This window comes from Salmo salar, chromosome 15, assembly GCF_965601325.2.
Source record: "Salmo salar chromosome 15, fSalSal1, whole genome shotgun sequence".
NCBI classification, from domain to species: domain Eukaryota; kingdom Metazoa; phylum Chordata; class Actinopteri; order Salmoniformes; family Salmonidae; genus Salmo; species Salmo salar.
In genome coordinates this window covers 45,732,106-45,755,711 of record NC_138305.1, presented here as the reverse complement: position 1 = coordinate 45,755,711, position 23,606 = coordinate 45,732,106, and the positions used below count along the sequence as shown (strand labels likewise).

General features: G+C 43.7%; 2 protein-coding genes across 8 annotated transcripts in view; one reads left to right on the top strand and one right to left on the bottom strand.

Moving 5' to 3' along the window:
* LOC100306775 (regulator of calcineurin 2) overlaps window positions 1-9,128 on the top strand; it is a 118,399-nt gene extending 109,271 nt beyond the window's left edge. For all 6 annotated transcript variants that reach the window (XM_014144317.3, XM_014144315.3, XM_014144314.3 and 3 more), the window contains one exon: window positions 6,464-9,128. In XM_014144317.3, coding sequence (XP_013999792.1) covers window positions 6,464-6,621 — 158 coding nt within the window. In that variant the 3' untranslated portion in view covers window positions 6,622-9,128. The remainder of the gene's footprint in view (window positions 1-6,463) is intronic.
* A 9,467-nt stretch (window positions 9,129-18,595) lies between these two features.
* Window positions 18,596-23,606, bottom strand: part of LOC106571446 (mitochondrial peptide methionine sulfoxide reductase) — a 110,459-nt gene continuing 105,448 nt past the window's right edge. For both annotated transcript variants that reach the window (XM_014144564.3, XM_082961821.1), the window contains one exon: window positions 18,596-19,671. In XM_014144564.3, the coding sequence (XP_014000039.1) occupies window positions 19,507-19,671 (165 nt within the window). In that variant the 3' untranslated portion in view covers window positions 18,596-19,506. The remainder of the gene's footprint in view (window positions 19,672-23,606) is intronic.

Below are 23,606 nucleotides of genomic sequence, written 5' to 3'. Positions count from 1 at the left end.
AAAAATAAAAAAATGGACCCTTAACACTTATCAATCAGTTTCTTAACAGGTGAATGTTTATCAATAAATGGAAGAAGCAATTTCATAAATTCATTAAGTGCAGCATCTGGATGCTTCTCATTAATCACATCAGACTAACAAATATTTTTAACATCATCCACATAAGAGTCACAGCAAAATATTTCGTATGATCTCTTGTACACTATTTTAGGCCCAGCTTTTGGAACTTTGGCTTTCCTGGATATAGCTGCTATGTTGTGATCACTGCATCCAATGGGTACGGATACAGCTTTAGAACAAAGTTCTACAGTATTAGTAAAAATGTGATCAATAGATGTGGATGATCTTGTTCCTGTAGTGTTTGTAAACACCCTGGTAGGTTGATTAATAACCTGAACCAGGTTACAGGCACTGGTTACAGTAAGAAGCTTCCTCTTGAGCGGACAGCTTGATGAAAACCAGTCAATATTCAGGTCCCCAAGAAAGTAGACCTCTCTGTTTACATCACATACACTATCAAGCATTTCACACATATTATTTAGATACTGACTGTTAGCACTTGGTGTCCTATAGCAACACCCCAAAAGAAAAGGCTTTAGATTAGCGAAGCACGATATATCGGTGAGTATATCAGAATCGGCCGATATTCGCTAAAAATGGCAACATCGGCATCGGCCCGATGTCTAATTTAACGCCGATGCGCAAAACCGATGTCAAAGCTGACGTGCGTACCTACATATATGACGTAAGTAGATGACATAATGACGCCATGGAAAATACTAAGTGCACACTTCCAACAACTCAACAAGTTCAAGACGAGCAGTCATTTGAAAGAGTAAGAACATTTCAGCGAGACAACTAAAAGGCGAAAGCCATTAACGCCAAGATAATGGAATTCATTGCCCTTGACAATCAACCGTCCTCTGTCGTGGATGATGTTGGCTTTCGCCGACTGGTCGAGCCCCGGTACACACTATTCTTCAGATGTTACCCTACCGGAGTTACACAGTACTGTTGAAACGTACATCTATGAGCTACTTGCTATGGGCATCACTACTATTAGCTTCATGACTGACATTTGGACCAGGTGATGTCAGCCCCATGAGCATACTGAGTCTGACAGGACAGTGGGTCGACGAGGATTTCATACTGAGGAAAGCCGTATTGCATGCTTAAGAATATGTTGGTTCTCATACCTCTGCTGCCATTTCAGTGGCATTTGAGAACATGTTTGAAACTTGGAAACATGAGCACACTCCTAGCGCCATTGGAACAACTGACTCGAGAAATAAGCTAATCAACTGCTTCAGCAGCAGACGTGATACCCTCTGTCATGGTATTGAAATGCCTGCTCAACAAAACTGTCGACACAGACCGTGGGGTTAAAACTTACAAAAGTACTCGAGGCTGTGAACAACTGATTTGGTGGCATTCTCTCTGAGCCTCTTTACTATTTCGCCACCATGCTCGATGCTAGGTACAAGGACTGCTACTTCAATGCAGACAAGAAACGGGGTTTACGTGAAATGTTACATACACAGCTGGACAAGATGGACACGTACACAGTGACAGTGCGCACCGAGGAAGAGAGGCAACGGACAGACGTAGCTGAAACTTCACTGCTTGACATGTATGATGAAATCCTGGTTGAGAATGAAACGACTGAACAAATGAACAACAAAACAGCACAGCAAGTAAATGAAGGAAATAGATTTTGATTATGTTTTACTGGTAATGGGGTCATACATAAATGCAAACAAAATAACTTTTGGGTCAGTGTGGTGTGTGTGTGTGTGTGTGTAACCTTTATTTAACTCTGCAAGTCAGTTTAGAACACATTCTTATTGACAATGACGGCCTACCACGGCCAAATTTGGACAACACTGGGACAATTGTGTGCTGCCCTATGGGACTCTCAATCACGGCCAGATGTGATACATCCTGGATTCGAACCAGGGACTGTAGTGACGCCTCTTACACTGAGATGCAGTGCCTTAGACCGCTGTGTGTGTGTGTGTGTGTGTGTGTGTGTGTGTGTGTGTGTGTGTGTGTGTGTGTGTGTGTGTGTGTGTGTGTAACTATTTAACTGTACTAGAATGCTTAAAAGGCCGCTAAAATGTTAATAATCGGTTATCAGTATCGTGGGTTTTTTTGGCAAGGAAAATATCGGTATCGGGCAAAAATGTCATATTGGTGCATCCCTACTTTAGATGTGCCGAGTGAACCTGCAAGCACAACACTTCTCTAAGCATTACAGGGATATGGCTCTGAATATATATATATATATATATATATATATATATATATACAGCAACACCTCCCCCATAATAATTTCTGTCTCTTCTATAGATGTTATATCCTTGTATTGCTACTGCTGTATCATCAAATTAATTATCTAAGTGAATCTCAGAAATGGCTAATATATGAATGTTATCTGATGTTAGCAAGTTATTGATTTCATGAACCTTATTTCTAAGGCTACGTACAGTGGCTTGCGAAAGTATTCACCCCCTTGGCATTTTTCCTATTTTCTTACAACCTGGAATTAAAATAGATTTTTGGGGGGTTTGTATCATTTGATTTACACAACATGCCTACCACTTTGAAGATGCAAAATATTTTTTATTGTGAAACAAACAAGAAATAACAAAAAACTGAAAACTTGAGCATGCATAACTATTCACCCCCCCAAAGTCAATACTTTGTAAAGCCACCTTTGTAGAGCCACCAGCTGCAAGTCTCTTGGGGTATATCTCTATAAGCTTGACACATCTAGCCACTGGGATTTTTCAAAACTGCTCCAGCTCCTTCAAGTTGGATGGGTTCTGCTGGTGTACAGCAATCTTTAAGTCATACCACAGATTCTCAATTGGATTGAGGTCTGGGCTTTGACTAGGCCATTCCAAGATATTTAAATGTTTCCCCTTAAACCACTCGAGTGTTGCTTTAGCAGTATGCTTAGGATCATTGTCCTGTTGGAAAGTGAATCTCCGTCCCAGTCTCAAATCTCTGGAAGACTGAAACAGGTTTCCCTCAAGAATTTCCCTGTATTTAGAGCCATCCATCATTCCTTCAATTCTGATCAGTTTCCCGGTCCCTGCCGATGAAAAACATCCCCACAGCATGATGCTGCCACCACCATGCTTCACTGTGTGGATGGTGTTCTTGGGGTGATGAGAGGTGTTGGGTTTGCACCAGACATAGCATTTTCCTTGATGGCCAAAAATCTCAATTTTAGTCTCATCTGACCAGAGTACCTTCTTCCATATGTTTGGGAGTCTCCCACATGCCTTTTGGCGAACACCAAACATGTTTGCTTATTTTTTTCTTTAAGCAATGGCTTTTTTTGCCACTCTTCTGTAAAGCCCAGCTCTGTGGAGTGTACGGTTTAAAGTGGTCCTATAGACAGATACTCCAATCTCCGCTGTGGAGCTTTGCAGCTCCTTCATGGTTATTTTTGGTCTCTTTGTTGCCTCTCTGATTAATGCCCTCCTTGCCTGGTCCATGGGTTTTGGTGGGCAGCCCTCTCTTGGCAGGTTTGGTGCCATATTCTTTCAATTTTTTAATAATGGATTTAATGGTGCTCTGTGGGATGTTCAAAGTATAGGATATTTTTTTATAACCCAACCCTGATCTGTACTTCTCCACAACTTTGTCCCTGACCTGTTTGGAGAGCTCCTTGGTCTTCATGGTGCCACTTGCTTGGTGGTGCCCCTTGGTGTTGCAGACTCTGGGGCCTTTCAGAACAGGTGTGTATATATATACTGAGATCGTGTGACAGATCATGTGACACTTAGATTGCACACAGGTGGACTTTATTTAACAAATGATGTGACTTCTGAAGGTAATTGATTGCACCAGATCTTATTTAGGGGCTTCATAGCAAAGGGGGTGAATACATATGCACGCACAACTTTTCATTTTTTTTTTTTTTTTAGAATTTTTGGAAACAAGTAATTTTTTTCATTTCACTATTTTGTGTATGTCCATTACATGAAATCCGAATAAAAATCAATTTAAATTACAGGTTGTAATGCAACAAAATAGGAAAAACGCCAAAGGGGGTAAATGTGAATACTTTTGCAAGGCACTGTATATTAAATATGGGCAATTTTCAGCCCTTTCCTTGTTAGCTTATCAGAGAGACATAATACTGAAAAGAGCAAACAAAGCAAGAGAAAAAAATATACATTCAGTTGACAATTAATCAATTGGTGTGTGTGTGCTGCGGGGTTGAAGCTACGAACCCATAGGCTTGGCTCTCTCATCCCCTCCAGGCTTCTGGGAAGGAGTGTGGACAATGAGCCTGTCATAGCGGATGTAAGCAATGTCCCCACTCGCTCAGGCAGCTTTCATGGCTGGGTTTTTTCCTCTTCTGGCACACAGCTTCAGGATAGTCCTCGTGTGTATATATATATATATATATATATATATACTTCCTCTCAAGTTCTTGGCTCTTTCCAGAACAGCTACCTTGTCCTTGAACATCAGGATCTTGACCACTAACACCTGGGCCGGTGGTGGGTTTTACAGTCCTGTGGGCGCGCTCCACCTCAAACTTCCTGTGGTCCATCAGTCTCCGTCATGTGGAGATTCTGCAATTCCGTCCACAACCATGTTGTTCCGCCTTGATTGGCCCTTGAGAGTCTGATTCATCCATCATTGCTATCATAGACTCACACAGAACTGATGTCCTCTCTCTAACTTACAGATTGCTGTCATCAAGCTGACCCTGGGAGAACTGCAAACTGTTATTCAGGTCCGGGACCTCTCTGGTCAGGTCGTCCATTCTTTTATCAGTTGAATCCACCAGTATTTGGTTAAAACACTTGAAGCTACAGTTGAAGTCGGAAGTTTACATACACCTTAGCCAAATACATTTAAACTCAGTTTTTCACAATTGCTGACATTTATTCCTAGTAACAGGATCACCACTTTATTTTAAGAATGTGAAATGTCAGAATAATAGTAGCGAGAATGATTTCTTTCAGCTTTTATTTCTTTCATCACATTCCCAGTGGGTCAGAAGTTTACATACACTCAATTCGTTTTTTGTAGCATTGTCTTTAAATTGTTTGACTTGGGTCATTTTGGGTAGCCTTCCACAAGCTACCCACAATAAGTTGGGTGGAGTTTGGCTCATTCCTCCTGACAGAGCTGGTGTCAGGTTTGTAGGCCTCCTTGCTCGCACACACTTTTTCAGTTCTGCCCACAAATTTTCTATAGGATTGAGATCAGGGCTTTGTGATAGTCACTACAATACCTTGACTTTGTTGTCCTTAAGCCATTTTGCCACAACTTTGGAAGTATGCTTGGGGTCATTGTCCATTTGGAAGACCCATTTGCGACCAAGCTTTAACTTTCTGACTGATGTCTTGAGATGTTGCTTCAATATATCCACATCATTTTCCTCCCTCATGATGCCATCTATTTTGTGAAGTGCACCATTCCCTCCTGCAGCAAAGCACCCTCACTACATGATGCTGCCACCCCCGTGCTTCACGGTTGGGATGGTGTTCTTCGGCTTGCAAGCCTCCCCCTTTTTCCTCCAAACATAACGATGGTCATTATGGCCAAACAGTTCTATTTTTGCTTATTAGAAAGTCCTGTGTGAATTGTATTCTGAACCAGCAACTATCAGGAAATAACTCTGATCACATTTTTCACACTTTTACAGTGTTCGTTTCATCAGCTGTTGTACAATATGTATAAACAGGATTTTGACAGAGACTTTAATATTTTCTTCAAGTTTTATTGGGTGCACACACACAGACAAGCACACTTGTATTGATTGATTTGGCCAACATTACTGTACTAGAATCATACCTCTTGGCCCAAGGGATGCTATACCTATACCTCAGCTACATAGACATTCCTAATATGTCACAGAACTTCGAGGTATATCGACTTCTCCATCTTTCCATCTAACATTAATGATTGACATGATATTTGGACATCAACATGAAGCAAAAGTTTTATGGATATTTGTGTTGAATTGATAAACCAGTGACTGCTGCTGTTAGATGGCAAGAGTGCAGCAAGAGGGAGATTTTTAAAATAAATTTAACTAGGCAAGTCAGTTAAGAACAAATTCTTATTTACAATGACGGCCTAGGAACAGTGGGTTAACTGCCTTGTTCAGGGGCAGGATGACAGATTTGTACCTTGTCAGCTCGGGGATTCGATCTAGCAACCTTTCGGTGACTGGCCCAACACTCTAACCACTAGGCTACCTGCCGCCCCATATAATCTCAGTTTTCCCTGGGTTGAGGTCCTTATGACCAGTAGAAAATCCTTGAGTTTGCCTCGTCATACTGAACGTGGGCTCCCTCTTGAGGTCATGTATTCTACTGTAGAAAACTGATCTGAGATCTGTTGCTTTGAATTTTGAAACATCTGCCTTGTACTTACCTTCTGTCTCTGTTTCTCTCGCTCTCTTCTCATTCACTCACTCTGTCTACAGGAGAGAAGTTTGAGCTGCATGCGGGAACAGAGTCCACTCCCAGCGTCGTAGTCCACGTGTGCGATAGCGACACAGAGGAGGAGGAAGAGGAACCAAAGAATTGCCCCAAACCAAAAATCATCCAGACCCGGCGCCCTGACCTTCCTGTGTCCAACTGAGCTCTGTCCCTCTGCCACTTCCTGCCGTAACATCCTCGTCTGGAGGAAGGAGAATTTGACCCCCCCCATCTCTCTCACAGGAACATTCCCCATGTTCAGCCTTCCCGCTTTAAGGCTGTCCGCCTGGGCGAGAGGGGGAGTGATCTCTGTTCCTCGTCGACATACAGCTGTTGATGTGCTACATGTATGATCACAGAGTTTGTTTCCGTCCACTATCATTTTCACTTTTCTAGATGCAGCCACCTCAGTGATTGGTTCCTCTCTTTATGATTCTGTTGATGTAAAGTCACACAGTTAGCAGTGATGGGGCAGCACCTTGCTTTCAGCTCTTAGCGGTTGTGTTGCATGCCAGTTTAAAGAAGCCCATAGGTCGCCTTTATGGACTGTTTGCTGGACGTGTGTTAGCTTTGCTCTCGCACCACTGCGTATGTACCACAAGCACTAATGATGAATAGCGCTTCTCTCATCAGGGCATGTTAGCCACTGAGGTGGTGAGGGACTGGTGCTGCATGAATTGAAGTAACCCTAAGGAATATTATAAATACTCAATACTTAAAGTTGTCAGAGGTTGTTCCTGATGTTGTCAGTGCTGTTTGTCGACCATGGGATTTTTTTTATCTTGCCAATGCATGCACTGGTCTGATACAGTTTGTGTATTTACTTTGCTCCGTTTGCTGTATGTAACTGTCAATGTGGCCTCTCTCTCTTTTCTATCTTCTCTCTCTCCTCCCTGGGTGTTCTGGCTATCGGTGTTCTTCACAGAAAACAATGCTTAAACCTGTTACAAGCCATGCGCCTTCAAGTGAAAGCATTATGTACAATGATATTTCTGTGATTTTTCCTCAATGTGAATTTTTCTGTGTCCATGTCTTGTCCCTGACAGTCTGTTTTAAAGAGAGGGGAAAAAAAGTGAACTAAGAAAAAAAACAGAATGGCCTTGTAGCCACCTTTTCCTTATAGGGAAAAATGGATAGCCAATCAGATGTCATCACGTGAAGACAGTCTATAAAGTGCATGGTTACATTTTTCTAGAGATATTGTGTTGTTTGAGAACAGTGGTTCAGGAATGGGGTTTCCTTGCAGTTTGTGTGCTTCTGCAGAGAGAGAGAAACATTTATTCAAACTTATAAGGAATAAGAAAATGCATCACAACGATCTTGTGAGGATGAAAAAAAAAAATAATATGATGTTACACAAAATGTTCCAAGTGCTATTACACAGTCTCTGTGAAAATGGTCGAGGGGAATGACACTCACTCACACAATCATTTTTGTTTCCCTTTGTGTGTTTTGTTGAGTTTTTCCTGTGTCGGTTCAATGAGTGTCTTGGTATGGCTGAATAACTTACGGGACTTAGAACAAGCCCTGTACAAAATGCATTTAAAATTCCCTGTCTGTTTGTGGAGAACTGGCGTTGTGATCAGTTTTCTATTGCCCCTTCCTGTTTTAGACACTACACCAACACTGAGATTCTACATTTTGTTGACACACTGATTCCACCCTGGTGCTTTTCTACACTCTAACCACTCAGACTGTAACCTCACACTGTCTGTTATTTCAATCCCGATCTCTGATGATGATGATAAATCCAATGGTCCGATTTGATGAGCCAGTTCTAAGTGTGCTGATTGATATGATGGTTTACTTCACCAGGCTCCAGTAGGTTGCGTTAAATGCCCTTTTCTTCTACCTGCAATATTTTCCCATCTGCTTATAATTGACGTTTAAAGCAGATCAAATGTTGTTGGTAATAATTAGCCACTATCCTTTTGAAAGTCACAGACATCAAATGAAATTGAATACGGTCCCTATCTATTTCTAAAAACACCAGGTTTGAATAATTTCTTTCTTTCAAACGGTTGGGGTAATAGTAGTCCTTCATCCTTGTTTTGTTTCGTACATGCTGGTTTTAAGACACTCTTCCCTCACTGCATTTATCTGATGGTTACCAACAACACAATAACATGCCCCTGTCCAAATGATGTACTACAGCCACCATTACAACCCAAAATGAGGTGACTTGTATACATGCAATGATTTTGTTTCTAGATTTGTGTTTTTGGCCTAGACCCCTGGTCTGTTGAATCTTCCCTATAAGCTTGTCCTGCAGTCATATCCTTAAACGTAAACACAGTAAGAAGTCTGCATGTTGTCAATATGTACCTGTATGTGATTCAAAATGTCCAGATATTTGTAATTTACAGATTATTTTTTTTTCTCCATTTTTTTAAATCATTATATTATTCTCTGTTTTCTTCTGAGAGTCTGTTGGATTGGGAAGTAGTATCAGTGATGGGGGGAACCAATATCTGTATTGTGTAAAACTTGTGCAACACCTTCAATGTACTTGTCATTCTACATGTACAACCTGCCTGCCTACACTAAGAATACATATCTGTATATATTAATCAATACTATTTTTACTGCATTTTTGTACAAATATTCATGGTAGCCATGTAAAAGTAGTTGACATGATTCTACGGTAGTATTAAAAGAGTTTGGTTTTAATGTATTGTCTTGTTTTTAATGTGTCCTATTGTTGCTTATAGGCCTACTGATTTTATAGGAATATAAGGGGGAAATTCTCAGGTCTACATCCCCCATTTACTAAGAGATTTGACTCCCATATTGTCCTAACCTTCACTCAATCACTTTCCCTTCCTTGTGCATCATCGGTGTGTGAGACTAGTCATGGCCAATTTCAGTGTCAATGTCAATTTAAATTGTTTCTCTCAAGAGCGATCATCATTATACAGTGTTTAATTTTTAACAAAGAGGACATCACTGTGATAAACAACGTTCATCTCTCTCTTGTTCCTTATCGCTTTATCGGCTGTTGGAGAGCGCTTGTTATTCCCCTCAGTCCACTGTTGCTGTGGGTTTTCTAGGGCAATGCTGTCGCAACAGCCATCAATCATTGTTGCCCTCCCCTTCTATCAGTCTTCTACAATATCACACTGATGTTCAGTCAGGCTACAGGCTATGTTTATGTAGGCTTAAACTTTCGAGGGCTAAGTGCTGTGTTGATGGGGTGAACAGGGTCAAAGCAGTTATTTACAACTGTCTGAAAGTACATGAAAAGTGGTGTCTTGACTCCCCCTCCTCTCCTCCGTCTCCTGCTTCCTCAGCTGGTCGGTCTAGTGCCAAGATGAAGGTGTGTTTGGCCCTGACATCCAGACATGAAGCACTCTAACTGGCTCCCATATACAGTGGGTTCCTAAATTATTGACACCCTTGATAAAGAGGAGCAAAAATGACTGTGTAAAATAAATAATTCAAATACTGAGCTACAGGTAACTGCCAAAAATAAAGGAAACCCCAACATAGCTTCAATGCACCTTGGCATAGATTTCGACACTTATAAAATCTATCGGAAGGATGTGACACTATTCTTCCATGACAAATTCCATCATTTAGGTGTTTTGTTGATGGTGGTGGAAAACATTGTCTCAGGTGCCGCTCCAGAATCTCCCGTAAGTGTTCAATTCGGTTGAGATCTGGTGACTTGAGACGGCCATGGCGTATGGTTTTCATGCTTATCAAACCAGTCAGTGACCACTCGTGCACTGTGGAGTGGGGGGGGCATAGTCATCCTATGGAGGCATAGCCATGGTAGCCAAAATAATGGTCTTCCCAACATTTTTATACATGACCCTAAGCATGATGGGATGTTCATTGTTTAACTCAGGAACCACACCTGTGTGGAAGCACCTGCTTTCAATATACTTTGTATCCCTCATTTACTCAAGTGTTTCCATTATTTTAGCAGTTACCTGTATATTGTATGCTCCCAAAAAATTGGGAAATTATATTATTTTATACTAATTCAATTACTCAGGGAAAGAGATTTTGTTTAAACAAGTAATATCATTTTTCTCAAAAAGGTAGTGGTCAAAATGACTGACACCCCTGTTTTCAATACCTCACCTTGCGAGTATAGAGCCCCACAGTGGTGGTGTCATAATACCCATAAAACCTAGCAGTCAGACAGGGAAATGGTTCCAATAGTTTTTCCACCATTCATTTTTCCCATATGGAATTTTAGAAACACTTAAAATAAGGGCTGTGCTTCGTGTAGGCTTATCCTGGCGTGATGTTTTGATAATCATGTAAATCTCTCTCGGACAAGGTTACTTTTATCAATATATTTGTCTCTATTTACTCTCAGATTCTAAAATGCTAATTAGCATCAAAGTAGACATGCAAGACTACAAATCCCTGCAAGCTCTTGCACGTCATCTCTAGCTGACACCTTTGCCAACAGGTAATGTGTCAATTTAAAACTTGCACAAGACAGTTCAAAGATTTGACAGTTTAAAGAAATGTAGCCAATTTATTCATTACTAAATTTAGCTAACATTATATAGTTAATCTACAGATTCTTACCTTTGCCTCGACTTGACAGTCTCGTCCAGATCATGGCATTTGTAGTTCTTTATGATAGCCACATCAGCAGCTAATTAGCATTTTATTTTTGGGGGGTAAATACAGGTGAATATATTGAGAAAAATCACCTTGTCCAAAAAAGATTTACACGGTTATCAAATCGTCATGTCAGGGAAGCCTACACGAAACAGCCTTTATTTTAAGTGTTTCTTAAATCCCCTAAGGGAAAAATGAATGATGGAAAAACTATTGGAACCATTTCCTCGTTTAATCGCTAGGTTTTATGGGTAGTATGACTCATTCTGTGGTACTCCATACTGGCACTGAGTTTTTTTCTAACATGCTTTATGAGTTGGTGAACACATTGGGAGGAATCCTTGCCTGGAAATCGTCGTTGAATTCACATCGGGCAGAAATTAGCGTTTGAATCAGGAACGTTTCCTCTCACGACCTCTACAAGCCAGAATGTTGAATAAAATTATATTTTAACGTACTTTACCAGTTCACATTCCTACCGCCAAAAGAACCAACCACATGGACAAACGGTAAAGTATGTTGAAATATCATTTTATTCAGCATTCTGGCTTACAGAGGTTGTGAGAGGAAACTTTCCTGATTCATTTCTGTTCATGTTCATTTCTGCCCGACGTAGAATTCAATGCAATTCAACGTCGGGTTTCCAGGCAAGGAGGGATCTTAGACCATTCCTCCGTACAGAATCCTTACAGATCCTTGATATCCTTTGTGTGTGTTTATGGACTGCCCTCTCAATTCAAACCAGAGGTTTTCAATGGGTTTCAAGTCCAGAGACTGATAAGCCAATTTCAAAAAGTTGCTTTTGTGGCAAATTAATAATTTCTTTGTGGATTTTGAAGTGTGCTTGGGGTCATTGTCTTGCTGGAAGATCCACTTGCGGCCAACTTTCAGCCTCCTGGCAGAGGCAACCAGGTTTTTGGCTAAAATGTCCTGGTACTCGGTAAAGTTCATGATGCCGTTGACCTTAACAAGGGCCCCCAGGACCAGTGGAAGCAAAATAGCTCCATAACATCAAAGATCAACCACTGTGTTTTACAGTAGGTAGTGGGTTATTTTCTGCTCATGCGTTCTCATTCAGATGACAAACCCACCACTGGTGTGTGTGGCCAAAGAGATCTATTTTCATGTCATCCAACAAATGTAAACGCCTGGAGTCTGCTAAACGGAATTGGCCCTTAAATTGGAACTGGTGCTTTGGTCAGATGACATGAAAATAGAGCTCTTTGGCCACGCACACCAATGGTGGGTTTTGTGTCGAAATGGTGAATGCATAAGCAGAAAAGAACCCTGTAAAATATGGTCCAGTCTTACTGTGTCTGCAAATAAAGTCTTTGACTAGCTCTATTCACAGTGACAGTATAACTTATTGGACATCAGCTCAGTAAGGTGTGGTGTACTGTCCTCTAGAGGAGACATGTAGGACCCACAGGCTTGGACTACAGGGTGAGAAGAATGCCTGCTTATTGTCACAACAGTGATATCAATATTTCCAAACATAAAACATTCACCAGGGTTGGAAAGTAAAATATTTTATTTGTAGGGTTAGGATTAGAGTTTGGGTTAGTGTTACTGCTGGTAGTATAATGTATTACCAGTCTAGGGTTAGAATTAGTGCTATAGTTGTAGGTGCATTGTATTACCAGTCTAAGGGTTAGGGTTAGTGTTACCCTAACCATAATCCTTAAACATACATTGTAGTACAGCCATAGCACTCACCCTCTTCTACACTCACCCTCTTCTATTTCATTGCGTAATAAAAATTCACAGCAGTAGAAAAAAATCAAGTTGCAATATATGCATGGACCACTGGGGGGCAGTAAATACATTCCCATTTTATAGGCTGACAGTTTTAGGGCCAAGTTTAAGCAACTGAGATTAGATTTTATAGGCGTTATTAAAAGGAATGATCGTATCATCATGAAGTGAAATGCCACCATGAAATAGTTAGTCTATGACTGCCTGTTTTCATGTAGATAATTTTGAAACCCCACTATAGTGCTATCATGGCATGGGTCCTCAGATCCTCAAAAGGTTCTACAGCTGGACCATCAAGAGCATCCTGACTGGTTGCATCACTGCCTGGATGGCAACTGCTCGGCCTCCGACCGCAAGGCACTACAGAGGGTAGTGCGAACGGCACAGTACATCACTGGGGCCAATCTTCCTGCCATCCATGACCTCTATACCAGGCGGTGTCAGAGGAAGGCACAAAAAATTGTCAAAGACTCCAGCCACCCTAGTCATAGACTGTTCTCTCTGCTAGGTTCAAGAGACTTCTAAACAGCTTCTACCCCTAAGCCATAAGACTCCTGAACATCTAATCAAATGGCAACCCAGACAATTTGCATTGCCCCCACCCCCTCTTTTACCCCGCTGCCTACTCTCTGTTGTTATCATCTATGCATAGTCACTTTAATAACTCTACCTACATGTACATATTATCTCAACTAACCGGTGGCCCCGCACATTGACCCCCTGTATATAGTCTCGCTATTGTTATTTTACTGCTGCTCTTTAATTACTTGTTACTTTTATTTCTTATTCTTATCTGTATAATCTGTATTTTAACTGCATTGTTGGTTAGGGGCTTGTAAGTAAGCATTTCACTCTAAGGTCTTCACCTGTTGTATTCGGTGCAGGTGACTAATACAATTTCATTTGATTTACGACAGATAGTGGACCACCGTACAATATAATCATTTCAGACCAGCTCTAGCTGTTCCATTGTTCAAGTGTAGAAATATGTTTTGTAAAGATGTTGCATCACCTTTTGGTAAATGTGTGTGTGTGTATCAATGGTTGTTTTGGCGGGCGGCGTTGTGTGACTTTCTGTATGTGCATACATACAGGTACAGTTGAAGTCGGTTTGTAGGCCTCCTTGTTCACACACGCTTTTTCAGTTCTGCCCATACATTTTCTGTAGGCTTGAGGTCAGGGCTTTGTGATGGCCACTCTAATACCTTGACTTTGTTGTCCTTAAGCCATTTTGCCACAACTTTGGAAGTATGCTTGGGGTCATTGTCCATTTGGAAGACCCAATTGCGACCAAGCTTTAACTTCCTGACTGATGTCTTGAGATGTTGCTTCAATATATCCACATAATTTTCCTTCCTCATGACGCCATCTATTTTGTGAAGTGCACCAGTCCCTCCTGCTACAAAGCACCCCCACAACACGATGCTGCCACCCCCGTGCTTCACGGTTGGGATGGTGTTCCTCGGCTTGCAAGCCTCCCCCTTTTTCCTCTAAACATAACGATGGTCATTATGGCCAAACAGTTCTATTTTTGTTTCATCAGACCAGAGGACATTTCTCCAAAAAGTTGGATCTTTGTCCCCATGTGCAGTTGCAAACCGGAGTTTGCCTTTTTTATGGCGGTTTTGGAGCAGTGGCTTCTTCCTTGCTGAGCGGCCTTTTAGGTTATGTCGATATAGGACTCGTTTTACTGTGGATATAGATACTTTTGCACCCGTTTCCTCAAGCATCTTCACAAGGTTCTTTGCTGTTGTTCTGGGATTGATTTGCACTTTTCGCACCAAAGTACGTGCATCTCTAGGAGACAGAACGCGTCTCTTTCCTGAGTGGTATGACGGCTGCGTGGTCCCATGGTGTTTATACTTGCTTACTATTGTTTGTACAGATGAACGTGGTACCTTCAGGTGTTTGGAAATTGCTCCAAAAGGATGAACCAGACTTGTGGAGTTCTCCAATTTCTTTTCTGAGGTCTTGACTGATTTCTTTTGATTTTCCCATGATGTCAAGCAAAGAGGCACTGAGTTTGAAGGTAGGCCTTGAAATACATCCACAGATAAACCTCCAATTGACTCAAACGATGTCAATTAGCCTATCAGAAGCTTCTAAAGCCATGACATCATTTTCTGGAATTTTCCAAGCTGTTTAAAGGCACAGTCAACTTAGTGTATGTAAACTTCTGACCCACTGGAATTGTGATACAGTGTGAAATAATCTGTCTGTAAACAATTGTTGGAAAAATTACTTGTGTCATGCACAAAGTAGATGTACTAACAGACTTGCCAAAATTATAGTTTGTTGACAAGAAATTTGTGGAGTGGTTGAAAAACTAGTTTTAATGACTCCAACCTAAGTGTATGTAAACTTCCGACTTCAACTGTAACTGCCATATAGTTCACATCGGTTTTATGCTCATCAAACAACTCAGTGACCACTTGTGCCCTGTGGATGGGAGCATAGCCATGGTAGCCAAAATAACGGCCTTCCCAGCATTACCTGTACTTGAGAGCATGCTGTGTAGCTCTCTGTTTTCAGTGCAACCATCTGTGTGTATGCCTGTTTGTGTGTGTGTGCTGTTACCATGCTCCAGTGCTCTGCCAGTTTCTGGTCCTGTATCCTGGGCCCCAGAGCCAGGCGAGCCTTGCCCAGGCTGCAGTGGCAGATTTGTGGCAGCTGAGGGAGAGGAGCGTGGTGCAGGAGCCACCTGGTCTGGGTCTGGGGATTAGCCCAGCTGGCTGGGCCTTCAGCTGCTTACTGAAACTGAAAAACGTCACATATCCCTCTGTCTGTTCGTTCATCCATCCATCCATCCATCCATCCAGCAAAACCATCACTGACACTCCTCCTTAAATAGAGTACATCAAAACCCAACCAAAAACCATGCTTATTGTAGAACTGCAACTCACCCTCCCAAACCCCACAACTAACTGGAGGTTCCTCTATCAGCTGTTGTAAACTACTGAAGAACAATTCAGCCCATTTCCTTGGGTTGTTGGCAACAATAGTTTCTCTAATAGCTCTGTTCTAGCAGCAGCCCATTGTACATGGACATGATCCCACAGTGTATTGGCACGCCGCTCGTTAGTGAAGAGAACCAAGGAGGACTACGCCAAAGGAGTCATCTCCTGCAAGGCATGGTAGTGTTGATGAGAGCTCAGCATAAAGGCTCTTGTTTGTGTGTGTCGGTTGTCAGTCAGCTCTTTAATTCAAGAGAATGAATATGCGCTGACACTGTGGGAGAGAAGAGAGAGAGAGGAGTTAGTGTGTGTGGATGGGCTGGCTGGCAGCGTTGGGCAGATAGGTAGACTACAGGACAGATGGAAAGATGAATAGATGTGTGTAGGAACTGGTGAGTGTGTGAAAAAGAGAAAGAGAGAGAGAGAGATGCCAGTTCAATAGAAGACTATTTCATATTCATAAGGTAGCTGTAGAAACTACATCAAGACACAAGGGTGAAAAATCTATGTTAAAGCCCAATGTCTTGTCATCGATTAGAACAGTGCTTCCCAAACTGTGGGGCTCAGTCCGGCTTTAAACTTACTCTTGAAAGTCGCAGTAGTAGAAGGCACAAGGTGCAATTTCTAAATCGGGTAGTGCATCATCAGTTCCTCTCGTCATGTCAGTCATTGTATACCTTAGAGAGCTATTTATAACTTTTGGTCCTGTAAAATATTCTCTCTGCCAACAAGAAGAGTGAGAACAGTTTGTGCCCATAGAAATAGACATGGCGCTCGCGGAGGGGGGGGAGGGGGGGGAGGGGGGGAGGGGGGGGAGGGGGGGGAGGGGGGTGTTCCCCAATGCTGGAAGGGGGGCCTGAGTGAAAAAGTTTGGGAACCCCTGGACTATAACGTCTTTTAGGGCAGTAGTCTGCAGTAAGAAGCACCAGTTGGACATTTTGTGTGTGGCTTTCCCAACATGAGAGACAATACCGCATCATCCTTCAGCCATTACCCACAGTGCCTTGCTCCAGTCTCTATGTAGGGATGGGAAATGTCAGCGTGTCTGTGATGCTGCCCCTCCTGCTCTACTAATGTACATACAAGCTGCCCTGTTCCTGACATCCTCTAACCCCCCCCCCTCTCTGTTATGGTGATGCCAACCTACACAGGGTCTCTCGCACACACACACACACACACACACACACACACACACACACACACACACACACACACACACACACACACACACACACACACACACACACACACACACACACACACACACACACACACACACACACACACACACACACACACACACACACACACACACACACACACACACACACACACACACTCTGACAGATGACTCAGGGAGTGATCAGAATAAGGCTTAAGGCAAAGATCACAGAAAGGAGGTCATCTAACACAGGCCAAACACCACACAAAGGAACTGGCCAAACACTCCACAAAGGAACTGGCCAAACACCACACAAAGGAACTGGCCAAACACCCCACAAAGGAACTGGCCAAACACTCCACCAAGGAACTGGTCAAACACCCCACAAAGGAACTGGCCAAACACCACACAAAGGAACTGGCCAAACACCACACAAAGGAACTGGCCAAACACTCCACAAAGGAACTGGCCAAACACCCCACAAAGGAACTGGCCAAACACTCCACAAAGGAACTGGCCAAACACTCCACAAAGGAACTGGCCAAACACTCCACAAAGGAACTGGCCAAACACCCCACAAAGGAACTGGCCAAACACCACACAAAGGAACTGGCCAAACACTCCACAAAGGAACTGGCCAAACACTCCACAAAGGAACTGGCCAAACACCACACAAAGGAACTGGCCAAACACTCCACAAAGGAACCGGCCAAACACCCCACAAAGGAACTGGCCAAACACCACACAAAGGAACTGGCCAAACACCACACAAAGGAACTGGTCAAACACTCCACCAAGGAACTGGTCAAACACCCCACAAAGGAACTGGCCAAACACCACACAAAGGAACTGGCCAAACACTCCACAAAGGAACTGGCCAAACACCCCACAAAGGAACTGGCCAAACACTCCACAAAGGAACTGGCCAAACACTCCACAAAGGAACCGGCCAAACACCCCACAAAGGAACTGGCCAAACACTCCACAAAGGAACTGGCCAAACACCCCACAAAGGAACTGGCCAAACGCCACACAAAGGAACTGGCCAAACACTCCACAAAGGAACTGGCCAAACACCCCACAAAGGAACTGGCCAAACGCCCCACACAGGAACTGGCCAAACACCCCACAAAGGAACTGGCCAAACACCCCACAAAGGAACTGGCCAAACACTCCACAAAGGAACTGGCCAAACACCCCACAAAGGAACTGGCCAAACACCCCACAAAGGAACTGGCCAAACACCCCACAAAGGAACTGGCCAAACGCCCCACAAAGGAACTGGCCAAACACCCCACAAAGGAACTGGCCAAACACTCCACAAAGGAACTGGCCAAACACTCCACAAAGGAACTGGCCAAACACCCCACAAAGGAACTGGCCAAACACTCCACAAAGGAACTGGCCAAACACCCCACAAAGGAACTGGCCAAACACCCCACAAAGGAACTGGCCAAACACTCCACAAAGGAACTGGCCAAACACCCCACAAAGGAACTGGCCAAACACTCCACAAAGGAACTGGCCAAACACCCCACAAAGGAACTGGCCAAACACTCCACAAAGGAACTGGCCAAACACCCCACAAAGGAACTGGCCAAACACTCCACAAAGGAACTGGCCAAACACTCCACAAAGGAACTGGCCAAACACTCCACAAAGGAACCAGCCAAACATCAACAGGCATTTTAATCGTTTAATCCACCAACACACCATAGAGTTCAATCTGATGTACATACTGGTACATACTGGGGTACATACTGGGGTACACACTGGTACATACGGGTACATATACTGGCACATATACTGGTACATACTGGGGTACATACTGGCACATATACTGGTACATATACTGGTACATATACTGGTACACATACTTGGGTACATACTTGGGTACATACACTGGTACATATACTGGTACATACTGGGGTACATACTGGTACATATACTGGTACATACAGGGGTACATACTGGTACATACTGGGGTACATACTGGTACATATACTGGGGTACATACTGGGGTACACACTGGTACATACGGGTACATATACTGGCACATATACTGGTACATACTGAGGTACATACTGGTACATATACTGGCACATATACTGGTACATACTGGTACATATACTGGTACATATACTGGTACACATACTTGGGTACATACTTGGGTACATACACTGGTACATACTGGTACATATACTGGTACATACTGGGGTACATACTGGTACATATACTGGTACATACAGGGGTACATACTGGTACATACTGGGGTACATACTGGTACATATACTGGCACATACTGGGGTACATACTGGTACATACTGGGGTACATACTGGGGTATGTACCGGTACTTACTGGGGTCCATACAGGTACATACTGGGGTACATACTGGGGTACATTCATTTAAGTTTGTAGTGATTGATTACCAAAGCATTTGAAATCATTTAAGTCAAGTCTCTATGTTTTTATATAAACCCTGAATATGCTTCATTACTGCATCGGAATTAAGGCAACTGCCATTTAAATTCATAGAAAACAAAACTAGCCAATCGGAGAGGTTGGTGGTCATTCCCTATTGGACAGAGGTGGTTATTTCTTGAGTCCTATTGGACAGGAGACTCCAGTGCCGCTCAGGCCACAGTATCCACGGGGGTTCTTGCTGAGGTACTGCTGGTGGTAGTCCTCAGCATAGTAGAACTCCTGGGCCTCGGCTATCTCTGTGGTGATTTCTCCAAAGCCCCCCTCTATCAGGACCTGTAGAAACAACAACGACGATGTCATTAGGAATGACCTTCATGAATGAATGGTTCAGGAATGATTACAAGGGAAATACTTTCTTTTAAAAAGCCACACAAATGAACAATTTTGAAACATTTCCTGCTGCCTCCTTCCATGTAAGTACTTTCAAAAGATTTTTATGACTCCTTAAAGGAAAGTGTTTTCTTACAAAGAAAATATATATATTTTTTAATACTGTTGGCAGTTCTCGCTCTCTCTCATTTGTAAAGCAGTGGAGCAGAGACGGGCACAGAGATAGGTCATTAGTGTTCCGGATTCCCCTACGGATGAGGCCCTGGCAGATGTCTGCTCACGTGCCCCCAGATGTGCCCAGTGTGTGTATAGGGAGGAGGCAATGGGTTTATGAATGTGTGTGTGCACTGTCACAGGGCCCCACGACCCAGCATACCCAATGCCAATGCCTGCAGCATTTTCATATGGTCCCCACACACACACACACACACACACACACACACACACACACACACACACACACACACACACACACACACACACACACACCACACACACACACACACACACACACACACACACACACACACACACACACACACACACACACACACACACACACACACACACACACACACACACACACACACACACACACACACACACCATTCAGGCTAACCCCCAGTACAGGGCCGTCCCTGCTTTTCCTCCTCTATGGAAAATCATGCTGGACCTTTTGGGGTTACTGGTGCCTGGTGTTATAATGTTGGGGTTGACTGTACACCAAGGACATAGCTGAGACACATTCAGGATAGGATAGGACCAGGCTGAATATCATCTGAAATCCGCAAGCAAGGTTTGAATTGTAAGTTAGTCTGGTATAATACACAGCATATAGAGAAATCCAGGTTGGAAGCAAATTCATTATTCTGGGTTGTGAGAATATGATGATTTTTAGCTGAGAAATGAGTGGTTATGTTCCAGGGGGAAAAGTGGGGATATTGTTGAGAGTAGCTTTACACTACATGGCGAAAAGTATGTGGATACCTGCTCGTCAAACATCTCATTCCAAAATCATTGGCATTTATATGGAGTTGGTCCCCCTTTGCTGCTATAACAGCCTCCACTCTTCTGGGAAGGATTTCCACTAGATGTTGGAACATTGCTGCATGGACTTGCTTTCATTCAGCCACAAGAGCATTAGTGAGGTCGGGCCCTGATGTTGGGCCTTCCCCAAACTGTTGCCACAAAGTTGGAATCGTCTAGAATGTCATTGTGTGCTGTAGCGTTAAGATTTCCCTTCACTGGAACTAAGGGGCCTAGCCTGAACCATGAAAAACAGCCCCAGACCATTATTCCTCCTCGGGCTTGAAAACGCATTTGATGAAGCTCCCGAAAAACAGTTCTTATGCTGAAGTTGCTTCCAGAGGCAGTTTGGAACTCGGTAGTGAGTGTTGCAACCGAGGACAGACGATTTTTACGCACTACGCGTTACAGCACTCGGCGGTCCCGTTCTGTGTGCTTGTGTGGCCTACCACTTCACGGGCTGAGTGTTTCCACTTCACAATAACATCCCTTAAAGTTGACCGGGGCAGCTCTAACAGGGCAGAAATCTGACAAACTGACTTGGAAAGGTGGCATCCTATGACGGTGCTACGTTGAAAGTCACTGAGCTCTTCAGTCTAACACATTCTACTGCCAATGTTTGGAGAACGCATGGCTGTGTGCTCGATTTTATACACCTGTCAGCAACAGGTGTGGCTGAAATAGCCGAATCCACTAATTTGAAGGGGTGTAATGCAATACATTACACCCCTTATGCAATACCACTTGGGAGATTCAAAAAAATGAAGCAACAATGGATATTTCTTTCCTTTTCTATTTCTCTCTTTATGCTTTCTATCTTTATGTCCTCCATTACTTCACCGTCTCTTCCTCTACCTCGCCAACCTCCCCCCTCTCACTTATGTTCTGTTGCTCAGTGTGTGTGTGTGTGTGTGTGTGTGTGTGTGTGTGTGTGTGTGTGTGTGTGTGTGTGTGTGTGTGTGTGTGTGTGTGTGTGTGTGTGTGTGTGTGTGTGTGTGTGTGTGTGTGTGTGTGTGTGTGGCGAAAGAAAGGCTGTGTAAAGTAACCTGCCAACTACCTAATTTCTCTGACCATCTGCCTGGAGGTAGCCACGCACCTGTTAGGAGCAGCTGCCATTGCAGAGGGGACAGGAGAGAGAGAGAAAGAGGTAACACAGAATCAACTCTTCTCTCTCAAGGGCCTTTTTTTAATTGCATACTCCCCACGTCCTCTCTACTCACCTCCTTCTCCCATTGGATGAGAAAGCCAGAGGTTCCCTTTTGAGGAGGTGATGAGAGAGGAGTATGCAATTGATAAAGAGGCCATACTCTCCTTCCATGCCAGCCTAAGCCCCAGCTCTAGTCCTAACTATACCTTCAGCCCTAAATCTAGTCCTAACTATACCCTCAGCCCTAACTCTAGTCCTAACTATACTTTCAGCCCTAACTCTAGTCCTAACCATACCCTCAGCCCTAGCTCTAGTCCTAACTATACCATCAGCCCTAGCTCTAGTCCTAACTATACTTTCAGCCCTAACTCTAGTCCTAACTATACCCTCAGCCCTAACCTCAGTTCTAATTATACCCTCAGCCCTAACTCTTGTCCTAACTATACCCTCAGCCCTAGTTCTAGTCCTAACTATACCATCAGCCCTAGCTCTAGTCCTAACTATACCATCAGCCCTAGCTCTAGTCCTAACTATACTTTCAGCCCTAACTCTAGTCCTAACTATACCCTCAGCCCTAACTCTAGTCCTAACTATACTTTCAGCCCTAGCTCTAGTCCTAACTATACCCTCAGCCCTAGCTCTAGTCCTTACTATACCCTCAGCCCCATATCAAGTCCTAACTATACCCTCAGCCCTAGCTCTAGTCCTAACTATACTTTCAGCCCTAACTCTAGTCCTAACTATACCCTCAGCCCTAGCTCTAGTCCTAACTATACCCTCAGCCCTAGCTCTAGTCCTAACTATACCCTCAGCCCTAGCTCTAGTCCTAACTATACCCTCAGCCCTAGCTCTAGTCCTAACTATACCCTCAGCCCTAGCTCTAGTCCTAACTATACCCTCAGCCCCATATCTAGTCCTAACTACACCCACCCCTATAACCCCAGCTCCACCCCTATAATCCCAGCTCCACCATTATAACCCCAGCTCCACCCACATGACCCCAGTTCCACCATTATAACCCCAGCTCCACCCACATGACCCCAGTTCCACCATTATAACCCCAGCTCCACCCATATGACCCCAGTTCCACCCTTATACCCCACCCCTATAGCCCAGCTCCACCCCTATAACCCAGCTTCCATATAGGCCATGGAAGGATCTCCACAGACATTTAAGCCTCTCTCTAACTCTTTCAGCCTCATCATCCCCCATTTACCACTCAGTCCTCTCTCCCTAATCACTGCCCCTTTCCATTCTCTCCTCTGTCAGACACATTCTTCCCCTATTCCTTTCTACCTCGCTCTCCCTTTCTCTCTCTCCCTCTGAATATCTCTGCGTGGACACCCAGCAGGTAGCTATCGTCATCCACAGCTCACCAACGGGTGCATGCCAACCCCCCCCCCCCCCCCCCCCCGGCACCTGGCCAGATAGAATTGGAGACAGGCATGTTTCCGTGGCGGTACCGAGCCTGGATGGCACGCCATCGTTCTGAGCTCACCCATTATGGCAGCCTCCCCAAGAAGCCTGGTCGCTAGGGAGACCAGAGCTACAGTGGGCAGCGTTAACACTTATTGTCACAGCGAGGTGGGAGGAAGGTCTGTGTGCAAGTGTGAGTGTAGCTAAGATAATGCAGTGGCAGGTGGCATTTCTTTCTCCCACTCAGCTCTGGAAAATGGATCAGAGCAAGAGCTTGAGACAAAAGGCT